This window comes from Ailuropoda melanoleuca, chromosome 17, assembly GCF_002007445.2.
Source record: "Ailuropoda melanoleuca isolate Jingjing chromosome 17, ASM200744v2, whole genome shotgun sequence".
In the NCBI taxonomy this organism is placed as follows: Eukaryota; Metazoa; Chordata; class Mammalia; order Carnivora; family Ursidae; genus Ailuropoda; species Ailuropoda melanoleuca.
In genome coordinates, this window is record NC_048234.1 from 6,329,231 (window position 1) to 6,340,770 (window position 11,540).

At 55.2% G+C, this 11,540-nt stretch overlaps 2 protein-coding genes across 2 annotated transcripts in view; both read left to right on the forward strand.

Annotated features, from left to right (window-relative positions):
- Positions 1-11,540, forward strand: part of DNAH9 (dynein axonemal heavy chain 9) — a 1,064,222-nt gene that overhangs the window by 786,937 nt on the left and 265,745 nt on the right. The gene's annotated exons all lie outside the window — the stretch shown is intronic.
- The window catches only part of ZNF496 (zinc finger protein 496), a 34,284-nt gene continuing 22,750 nt past the window's right edge, over positions 7-11,540 (forward strand). The window contains 5 exon segments of the mRNA XM_034647016.1: positions 7-255; positions 1,421-1,537; positions 1,888-2,314; positions 2,668-2,851; positions 5,145-5,221. Coding sequence (XP_034502907.1) covers positions 1,925-2,314; positions 2,668-2,851; positions 5,145-5,221 — 651 coding nt within the window. The 5' untranslated portion in view covers positions 7-255; positions 1,421-1,537; positions 1,888-1,924.

Here is an 11,540-nt window from a genome sequence, read left to right on the forward strand (position 1 = left end):
GGTGCGGGCGGGGCCGTAAGGCGACACAAATGCTGTTTTTCAGGCGCCTCCATTTGCTCCCACCTCTCCACTCCCGGGCGCAGCCGCGGTTTTCTGGATGAGACGGGGACGAAGTCGGCCCCTGCGAGGAACCGGCCCGCCTCAGGAAGGACGCCCGGGGGAGCGGGCTGGAAGGATGAGGAGCTGCTGCCGGAGACTTCCGCCGCAGCAGGAGGGATTCGAGTTAGACCCCGGGCAGGAGTTCCAGGCGGTGAGGTGAGCAGCCGGGAGCTGGCGGGACTGCGGGCGCGTTCGTGTGGCCAGGCGGGGAGGCGAGAGAGGGAGGCGGCGGGGAAAGCTGGCCCCTCTGCCTGGCCTAGCATTCTACTCCTTCCTTTCTGCTGCTCCGGCTGCGTCCTCCTGGAGCTGCTTTCAGCACGCCCCGCCCCCTCCGGGAATGCCCCCTGGACGAACGTGACTTCATTCATCAGGCGTCCCCTCTCGAGCCGCCTGCGTGCCAGGTGTCCGGGTGACAAAGAGGGACCGGGCTGTGTGTTTGGGGGTGATCCGCAGCCCCCGGCGCGGGTGCCCCGCTGCGGACGCCGAGCGGTGGAGGTGGGGCGCGAGTCTCCCAGCCTGGGGGCCGACCTGAGCACTGAGAGGCCCTGCAGGTGTGTGATGGCTGAGCTCCTGGAAGCTGAGATGGTGCTCCAGCTGCCGGCGCAGACACCGTCGCGTCCTTTGGTGCCATTCTGTGTTTGTTCCCACCGTGGAAAGCAAAGAGGTCCGGAGCCTGGAGTTTGTCTGGTGGCCGTTCCGTGGCCTTTGCTGCTCTTGTGGCCTCACTGCTGTTCTGTGAAATGGGCGTGGGGGGAGCCTTATACACACTGCTGTCCAAGGATCGCAGAGGCCTGAGGATAAGGGAAGGGGCCATGTTTCCCCATGTGCCCTTCACTTTCCTGGAGTCCCCAGGCTGGAGTGGCCGTGGCTACTCTCTGATGTCACTGGGAAGGTGTGGGGGCCTGATCCCTGTGCCCCGAGCGCCCCACCTCTGTCCTGCCTGAGGAAGGGCCGTGAGCTGTGTGCTGTCACCTTCACCATGGTTTGGGGATGACGAAGCAGGGAGGCAAGGGTGAAGGCCAGGGAGGGCGTCTTCATACCCTGAAGTTTTATTCAGACTGTGGAGTGAGGGGTGGAGGCTGACCTGCAGCACTGCTGTTTCATGAATACACTCTGACTTCTCTCTGGGTACACGCAGGATGTGGCTGCGTCTTTCCCCTCTCCCGTCTGGCGTCCTCGGGGCTGTCTGCTTCATCCTGTCCACTCTGCTGGGTGGGGCTCACTCTGGCAGACCCAGCCTGGTCCTCCACCCCGGCCACCTGCAGTGCTGACTTCTGGTCCTGGGTCTGCTTTGAAGGCATGTCTGTCTTTGTCTTTCCAGCTCTTTTTGCAAAGTTCTCAAGGGCAACGAGGGCGACTTTGGCTCCAACGCCTCAAGATAGCGTCTTGCTCGCTGCAGGCATCTCAGGTCCTGTCCAGGAGAACCTGGCCACCGAAGGTACCACAGCGCCTTCATTCCATCCCTCTCCTGGGTGTGGCCCCATCCGTGTCCCTGGATGCTTGAAACGCCGGTGTCCTGTCTTGCTCGCGCTTTTCTCCCAGACTCCTCTCCTTGTGTGTCTGGTCGCCCAGCTAGGGGAATTACGGGATGGTGCTGTTGGGGGCGGGGGTGGTACTTCCCTCTCCCCCCTTGTGTAAGGAGCAGCCACACTGACTCCCTCTGCCGTGTCCCAGAACTTCTCCCGAGGGCTGGGCTCTGTGGGCTTTGCCACTCTCCCCATCACCACCCCCAAAAACCTACCACAGGAAACCAGAACATTGAAGCCAGTGATTTCTGTTTGGAAATAGGGTCGTCTTCTGCTGCTGACCCCCGTCAAATCCCATCATGCCCACAGCCCTGTGCCCCCGAGTCTTGGCTCCAAAGGAAAGTGAGGAGCCCAGGAAAATGAGGAGCCCACCGGGAGAGAATCCTAGCCCCCAGGGGGAGCTTCCCAGCCCCGAGTCCTCCCGCCGCCTCTTCCGCCGCTTCCGCTACCAGGAGGCTGCGGGCCCCCGGGAGGCTCTGCACCGCCTCTGGGACCTGTGCCGGGGCTGGCTGCGGCCTGAGAGGCACACCAAGGAACAGATCCTGGAGCTGCTGGTGCTGGAGCAGTTCCTGGCCATCCTGCCCCGGGAGATCCAGGGCTGGGTGCGGGCCCAGGAGCCCGAGAGTGGCGACCAGGCTGTGGCAGCCGTGGAGGCGCTGGAACGGGAGCCGGGGAGACCCTGGCAGTGGGTGAGCAGGGGGGGCTGGGCTGGGCTGGCGGGGGGGCGGGGGCTGCTGTGTACTTGGATGTTTGGCGGCATCCCGTGTCCCCTGGCCGGGGTGAGGAATTCTGTCTGGAGCTCCTGGCTTTGGTGAGGCTCCCACTGGAGTTCGGTTTCCCAAGAAAGCGGGTTCCATTCCTTGACGGGCCTGACTTCGCAGTCCTGTGCAAGGCCCTGTCTGAGCCTCTGGCGATCAGCCGGGAAGGTGCTCAGCAGGCCCTGGGAGCGACGGTGTTGGCCGAGTTTCCCGCACAGACACCAGCCCTCGCCTGGCCAGGGACCTCTCCACCTGGCCCTGAAAAACCCTCTCCGGGATTGCAGCTCAAGCACTGTGAAGACCCCGTGGTGATCGAGGACGGGGACGGCCCTCCGGACCAGGAGCAGGAGCGGCTGCCGGCAGAAGCCCAGAGCGACCTTGCCAAGAGCCAGGACACCCAGCCCGTGGCCCTGACGCCATGCCCTGGGCTCCCAAGCAGACCGCCAGGCCAGCTCAGTGGGGATCCAGGTACCTGCCAAGGGGGCGGGGGAGGGGCATGCATACCCCACCCTATGCCCGTGGCAACAGCTCTCGGTGTCAGTATTTCCTTCTCATCCACTGAAGAGCCATGAACTAAATGTGTTCGGGGTCCAGGACCTTCCCTAGAGCCAGCCAGTCAGAATCTGAGGAGCACGTGTGTCCTCTTCGCTGTGCTAGGCCCGCCCAGGGGGACCACTGCCCATCTCTTGGAGGGTGCATCTCTGGGCCTTGTGGGCTTGGGGACCAGCCAGGCACCATCACCGGTAGGGCCCGTGGGGCAGCTGCACTCGGCTATGCCTCATCTCCCCGAACGGCTCTCTTCTCGGCTATGAAACAGCTGTTCTCAGGACGTGTCATAGGAAATCTAAAACTGTGTGGCAGGGAACAGGGTGGTGTTTTCGGGGTGTGGGGCCTGGCTGTCACCTAGGTGTATTTGGCTTTCTGTAGGAAGAGCGCCAGTGGCTGGAGGCAGCTGGTTTTGGCAGCCTTGAATCCTCGAGCTGTGACCTAGGGCATACTCCAAGTCCCAGTTTCCAACGAAATCTAGCTTTTTAGGGACGTCTGCGTGACTAGGAACTATGTGGCTTTTACTGGGGGCTCATCCCCAGTGACAAAGCAGTCACCCTTACTGGGTTTGTGGAGGACTGAAGGGTGCTGAGAGCAGGGACCCCGAGCTGCCCATGATCGTCATGGGAGGTTTTGGTGCCCTTGGGGTGAAGGAGGGACCTCCACAGTGGGAGGGCTGGTTTGGGTGGACTTGCCATGTTGTCCCCTAGTTACAGCTGGAAAAAGCCAGGGGTGCGTGCTTGTGATTTGCACAAGTGGTCCCTTGTAACGTAGTAAGATTTTTAGTTTAAAAAAAAAGCGTCTTCAGTTTCTGTCTGTGTGAAAGTAGTTTGCCTCCTGTGTAAGTGTTCAGCTTCTCCCTGCTTTCACGTCAGGGCTGCTGGCCATGTTGGCTTGCTGGGGCTTCTGTGACCCAACAGCGTCCGCACGGCAGCTTACACAACAGATATTCCCACAGTTCTGGGGGACCGACGTTCTGCATCGGGGCGTGGGCGCGGTGGCTTTCTCGTGAGGCTCCTCTCCGTGGCTTGTGGATGACCGTCATCTCCCTGCGTCGTCACACAGTTGTCCCTGAGTGTCCATCTGTGTCCTAATCCCTTTTTATCCGGACACGAGTCACTGGGTCAGGGCTCACCCGGAGGACCTCAGTGCAGCTCAGTTTCCCCTTGGAAGCCCTTGTCTCCAGTGTGGCCCTGCTCTGAGGTGCCAGGGCTTGGGACTTCACCATGTGAGTTTGGTAGGGACACAGTGCATCCCGTCACCCGGCACCAGGGAAGCAGCCATCCTCCCAAGTAAACAGCGCCTGTGCAGACGGCCCGGGGAGAGTGCTCAGGAGGACCAGGAGGAGCTGCAGGCTCCTGTCCCAGCCCTGCCCAGGGAGGGACGTCGGATGCTAGCGACAGCTTGGGCAGGTTCAGCATGGGACGTAGGCTTTGCTCCTGGATTTGCTGTGACCCAGCAGACGTTAGCTTTCCAAGTCTTCCTCTGCGGAAGGAGAAGGTTTCCAAACAGCTGGTTTCACACGGCAGCCCCACGGGCCAGGGGTGTGGCTCACCTCCTGGGACGCCCGAGCAAGGCGGTACAGTGCAGGCAGGAGAGGAGTCATCATCCCGCAGGCAGCGGAGCGGAGGTGCCANGCCGGGGGGGGGGGGGGGGGGCGGGCCGATGGCATGCCACGCCCCGCACACCTGCCTGCTGGCACTTAGCGTGCTGTGCCCACTGGTCCGCCAGGAGCTGCTCGTGGTTGACGGCGGTCTTCTTCCGGACCTGTGTGATTTCTAAACTCATCAGTGGCAGTGAGTCCCGCAGTGATGTTCGTTGCCAGCAGCTCTTATGGACACCCTGACGCCATAGAGCTTGAGCCTTTACTTTCCCCGGGTTGGGGACGAAGCTGAGTCCCTGGACCCGTGGGAGGCGGCAGAGTGCGCCGAGTACTAGACAGATTTGTCGTGTCTGTAACACGTAGATTGTGCTCCTGAACCGCATAGAACACTGTGTGTTCACGGTACTGGGATTTACGTCAGACCAAAGAGCATCAGCATCACACACGCACAGAAAGCCACACAGTGGCAGAGCCATCTTAAACCCAGGCACTCCCTGCTCCAGCCCCTCCTCGCGACGTCAGAGAGCAAAGTGATGGAAATCCTGTGGTTTGCGAGTGCTCTGTATGTGCATCGGCTCGAGGAAAGAGACACGCTTTTCCCCTCTCTTTCAGTTCTGCAAGACACCCCCCTTCTTCAGGAAGCAAGTTTGAGGGACGCACAGCAGATGACGGCCCTCCAGCTGCCCCCGGTGAGTGATTTCCGCCAGAGCCCTTGAACCCCCCACCGCTGCCCCTCTGCACAGACAGCAGGGTAGAGCACAGGCGGCCTCGAGTGCCCATGCACCGTCCTCCAGACACCATGGGGTCCCCCTGTGAAAGATGGGAGACCACACGGCATATCCGTGTCTATCCCAGTTGTCACAGTGATTGTATTCCAGAAGTGTTAGGAGGCAGAGGGAGAAGGCACAGGTCATTTCAGTACCATACACAGCCAGGCGTGTTGTTCAGGAGTCTCCGTGGTATGTTCCCATGTGATACTGCACACGACCAAGCAAGGCTTCCTTTCTCCCGTGTCCTGGGGCGGTGGAGAGCCTGTCTGATGGGTGGTCTCACTCCCTCCTTCCTGGCCCTGTTGCTGCCATGGCTGCAGCTTCTCCTCATGCCTCCTTCATTTTCCTGACACTTTCCCCTGGCTGGCAGGTGCTTTGGTCTCATCCCGTGGGGAAGTGGGTGATGTGAGGTTTGGACCTAGCAGATGGAGGACTGTCTGAGGGTCCCAGGTGGGCCTCCAGCACCGTGCATCTGACGAGACTTGGGAGTGGGGTCGGCTCAGCATGGGGAGGAACTAGTGGGTACCTGGCTCAGGATGTCTCCGTTCCCCTCAAGCCGTATCCAAGGGCTCTTGGATGCAGCACGCGCCCTCACGTCCTCTGTCCCATGATGGCTGCGGAACAGACTGACCCAAAGGAGGTAAAACGCATGTTTCTTAGTAAAGATTGAGACTTCTGACCGGTGTGACATGTAGAGAGGTGCTGTGACCTCAGCATCTGATGAGCCTGGTATCCGTCTCTGAGTCTCTGCCTCCTGTACAACCGGAAGCCAGATTTCGGTGAGTCTGCGCCGTCTCATCGCTCCACTGAAGACAGTTTCTGCTCAGTGCCCTGGAAGTCACCATCACAAAGGTCTTATTTTTTCAGAGTCGTTTTGAAATTTTTTTAATTTTTAATTGTGGTAAAATACATATTACATATTATTTATCATCTTAACTATTTTTAACGGACGGCAGTGTCTTTAAGCATTCAGTGATAGTAGGTACACTGTTGTGCAGACAGTCTCCAGAACTTTCTCATCTTCCGAAATGGAAACCTCTAGCTGGTTAGGGAGTAACTCCCCTCTCCCCCAGTGAAACGGCCTTTCTGCCTCCTCTGTGAATTTGGCTGCTCCCGATAGCTCGTGAAAGTGCAATTAAACCTTTACGTTTGTGTCTTCGTAACTGCCTAAACATGCAGCGCAGTGTCCCCAGTCCACGCACTGTCACGTGACGGGTTTTCCTTCCTTTCTGAGGCTGAATAATATTGCGCAGGGTGTATATAATGCGTTCTGTTTAGCAGAATAAGATTGCGCGGCGCGTGTGCAGTGCGCCCGGGTCAGCACAGTAACGCCGCCCAGGGCGTGTGTGATGCGCCCAGGTCAGCACAGTAACAGTGCGCACGTGTCCGTAATGCGTTCTGTTCACTCATTTGTCCCTGGGCCCTTTCCGCATCTGGCTCTTGGCCCAGTGAGCAGTGCTGCCGTGAACATAGGCGCGCACACACGAACGTATTGTTGGTCGTCCTCTTTCGGGGGGTAATTGCGTCCCCCTGCAGCGGCCAGAGAACAAGAGCTCCCTTGTGTGCCTCACACCACACGGTCGTGTCTGGTGAGAAGACCATAGAAGGGCATGACCAGCACGTTGGTGTGGATGTGCACAGATGCAGAACGTGGCGCTTCACCAGAGCCGTTAACCAGTGCGCTCCTGTGTCACGCCGACCTCGGGCCGCCCACCCCCGGGCCGCCCACCCCCGGGCGTGTATAAACGGATCTGGCATCTGGGACTGCGTGTTCTCAGTCTGCAAACGGCGGAGCTGTGGCAGGCGTTTCAGGGGTCGGCGGCTCACGCCTTGCTGTGTGCGATGAGATCCCAGGCACGGATGCGCCGCGGTGGGCTTGACCTGCTCCCCTGTTGAAACCTCCGGCTTGTGTCAAGTCTGGGGCCATTTTGCGCAAAGCTGGTGTAGATTTCGGCCGTCACGGGACCATCAGCTTCTTGCTCGGATGAAGGCCCAGGGTTGCACTTGCGGGCTGAACGGAACCTGCATGTTTGGTTTTGTGAGAAGCTGCTGTGTCCTTTTCCAGAGGGCCTGCGGCATGACGTCCCATGCGCCGTGCACAGCCCCGCCGCTATGCGCTGTTGGCGCGCCGTTTTCCTCAGCCCTTCCGATGGATGTGCGGGCCGTGTCATCCCGTGTACGTAATCATTCCCCGAGGGTGACGGTGTTGGGCCTCGAGTCAGGTGCTCTCCGGCGTCTGTTCATCCTCTTCCTTGACCTGTTTCTTCATGACTCTGTCCCATGTTCTCGCTGGACCGTTTGCTTTTTTACAGGTGTTTGGGGAGCTCCGTTGTAGATGTTTGCTCTTTGTTGGGTGTGTGTCTTGTAAATGTTGACTCGTTCTCAGGCTTGTCTTGCCATCCCTTTCCAGGGTGCTTAGCAGAGCAAAAGTTCTTTGGTTTTTTTTTTACCTCTAGGGTTTCAAACATTTTACTTTATTTATTTTTTATTAAAGTATGGTTGAAGCACAAAACTGTTTAATTTGGATTTAGTCCAGGCTCTCTGTTTTTCCTTTTAAGGATCATCCTTTCGTTGTAAAGGAAAAGAACCCTTTGCCTTGTCTTCAGTCCCCAAGACTTCCTGCTGTGTTTCCTCCTAAAAGTCATGTAGTTGAACATGTTGCGTTTTCAGTCCATGCTGCATTTAATCCCTGTCCTGTGGTCATTCGCATTGGAGCCCATGAGCGGTCCCTTTCGTATCGGATGTGGGACTGGGTGGAGGGGTCTCTGGTTTTGCCAGTGGATGCCGGGTTGCTCCAGCCCCGAGTGCTGGAGGCTTCCCTCCTCCCTCCAAGGGCTTTTGCTCCTTCGTCAGACATCAGTTGTGCCTATTTCTGTGGGTCTGTTCCGGTTTCTTCAGTCGGTGTCGTCCACCTGTCCATGTCCTGACTACTGTAGCTGCACGCTGGGTCTTGAAGTTGGGTACTGATGCCTCCCATTGTATTATTAAAATTATTTAGCTGTTTTAGTCCCACTGTCTTTCTGGGTAAATTTTAAATAATCTTGTCCCTATCTGCAAAAAGCCTTATTGAGACCTCGATAGGAATTTTTTTAAGCCTGCCTATCCATTTGGGGAGCGTTGACATTTTTGCCATCTGAATCATTCTGTCTGTGAATGTGCTGTGCTTCTCCGTTTACTTCTTTTTATCTTTTTTTTTAATATTTTTTCTTTTTATTTTTTTAAAATAATCTCCTGCTTCTTCCTCTCCCACTCCCCCTGCTTGTGTTCCCTCTCTCGCTGGCTGTCTCTCTCTCTGTCGAATAAATAAATAAATAAAATCTTTAAAAAAATTTTTTTTTTAAATAAAATAATCTCTACACCCCACGTGGGGCTCAAACCCACAACCCCGAGATCAAGAGTGGCACATTCCCCAACTGAGCCAGCCAGGTGCCCTGCATTTACTTAATTCTCCTTTGATTTCTTTCATCAGAACTGTGTACTTCTCAGCTCTCTGTATGTGTTTTGTTAGATTTATTCTTACTTATTTATTTTTAAATATTTTATTTATTTATTCATTAGAGAGAGAGCACAAGTAGGCAGAGTGGGAGGGAGAGGGAGAAGCAGACCCCCCTCTGAGCAGGGAGCCTGATGCAGGGCTCCATCCCAGGACCCCGGGGATCATGACCTGAGCCCAGGGCAGACGCTTCACCGACGGAGCCACCCAGGTGGCTAGGTTTATACCTAAGTACTTCAGTTTTGAACAGTCGTAAATGATATGATTATCATTTTAGAATTTTGATAACGACATACTCATTTCTAGTGTAAGAAATGTGGTTGGTTTTTGTATGTTTCTCTTGTATTCTGTGACCTTGCTGGATTCACACAACAGTTTCTTTCTAAACAGAGTGCTCTGGGTTTTCCGTGTATACAGTCACGCTGTCTGCACATAAAGACAGTTTTACTTCTTTGCGGGCTGTGTCTTTGTCCCGTTTCCTGGCTTCTTTTAGGCGAGAGCTCCCAGCATGATATCGGGAGGCGGTGCTGAACGCCCTTGTCCCTGCCTGTTCCCAGGCATAGCGGGAAAGGGTTCAGTCTTCACCGTCCACCCGTCTGCAACAACGGCAGCTGTGGGTGTTTGGAAATACTCTTTATCCAGTTGGGAAAGTTCCTCGACCCCCTGTTTTCCTGCAGTTTTTATTACAGTGGGTGGCTGTTGAAATTTGTCAAAACTTTTCCTATTCTAGTTGGTCACGTGAATTTTCTGTAAACTGTTAATGTTGTGGATTGTATTTATTGATTTGTGGATATCAAACCACCTTGCATCACTGGAATGGATCTCTTCTGGTCACAGAGTAATGTTCTATGGGTACATTGCTGAATTTTATTTTCTTTTACAGTTGACCTTTGAACAACACGAATTTGAACTGTGATTGTCCGTTTACATGCAGATTTTTTTTTTTTAAAGATTTTATTCATGTATTTGACAGAGAGAGAGAGACAGCCAGCGAGAGAGGGAACACAAGCAGGGGGAGTGGGAGAGGAAGAAGCAGGCTCCCAGCGGAGGAGCCTGATGTGGGGCTCCATCCCAGGACCCCAGGATCACGCCCCGAGCAGAAGGCAGAGGCTTAACGACTGAGCCACCCAGGCGCCCCAGCATGCAGATTTTTTTTGGCAGATACAGTATAGTACCGTAAATGTGTTTTCGCTTCCTTATGATTTTCTTAAGAATAGTCCCTTTTGTTTCTTCCTTTATTGTAAGAATACAGCATATAATATGTATAACGTACAAAATATGTGTTAATCGACTCTTTACGTCTTTGGAGAAGTCAGAAGGTATACATGGATTGTGTGTGGCAGGGGGAAGGTTGTGCCGCTGACCCCTGCATAGTCTTAGGGTCACCGACATTTCGTTAAGGATTTCTGTATCTACTGGCTGTGGAGAGATACCGGTCTTCACGGTCTTTGTCTGGCTTTGGTATCAGGGTAATACTGGGTTCGTAAGATGAATCAGGATGTGTCCACTCTTGATTTCTAAAGGAGATTGTTGAGAATTGGTTTTCATTCTCTGAACGTTTGGGTAGAGTTCTCCGGTGGCACTATGGGAAGCTGGAGATTCGTGGGGTGGAAGGGGAAGTGGTATTTTAATTACAGACCCGACTTCCTTCACGGTCCGAGAGCTGTTCGCGTGGTGGTGGTTGGGTGCTGGTGTTTCTCAAACAGTGGGCTTCTTCCATCGAGCCTGTCAAATCCATGCATGCAGACGTGCTTGTGCTGTCCTTCATGATCATGACGCTGGAAATTGGTGTCTTCTCTCTTTTCCACGTCAGTCTTGTTAGAGGTTTTCAATGCTAGTGATCTTTTCAAAGAATTAGTTCATTGTTTCATTGATTTTCCTCTATTATTTCTGTGTCCGGTTTGATTTCTGCTGTCATCTTGACTGTTTTCTCCTTCCTGCCTGCGTTACTGGTCTTGGTTCTCGAGGTGCTGGGAGCTTCGATTACTGGGACTTCCCCTCACGTGAAGAATTATAACGGAAGTGTTTCTGTGCATTGTTTTAAAAAATGTGGTGTTCAATTTCTGAGGGTTTGGGGATTTTCCCTTTATTTCTATCCCTGATGTCTGCTTGGATGGCATTGTGATCCAGGAACATGCAGTACATGACTTCAGTAGTCCACGTTTGTGGGGAGTTTCTTTCTTTCTTTTTTTTTTTAAAGATTTTATTTATTTATTCGACAGGGATAGAGACAGCCAGCGAGAGAGGGAACACAAGCGGGGGGAATGGGAGAGGAAGAAGCAGGCTCATAGCAGAAGAGCCTGATGTGGGGCTCGATCCCATAACGCTGGGATCATGCCCTGAGCCGAAGGCAGATGCTTAACTGCTGTGCCACCCATGCGCCCCTGTGGGGAGTTTCTTGCCTCCTTCCAGAATCCGGTGAGCCAGGGTGCGTGGGCCAGGATCCGGTGAGCCAGGGTGCGTGAGCCAGGATCCGGTGAGCCAGGGTGCGTGGGCCAGGGTGCGTGAGCCAGGATCCGGTGAGCCAGGGGTGCGTGGGCCAGGGTGTGTGAGCCAGGGTGCATGAACCAGGATCCGGGGAGCCAGGCTGTGTGAGCTGCGGTGTGTGAGCCAGGATCTGGTGAGCCAGGGTGCATGAGCTGGGGTGTGTGGGCCAGGGTGTGTGGGCCAGGATCTGGTGAGCCAGGGTGCGTGGGCCAGGGTGCATGAGCCAGAATGCGTGGACCAGAATCCGGTGAGCCTGTG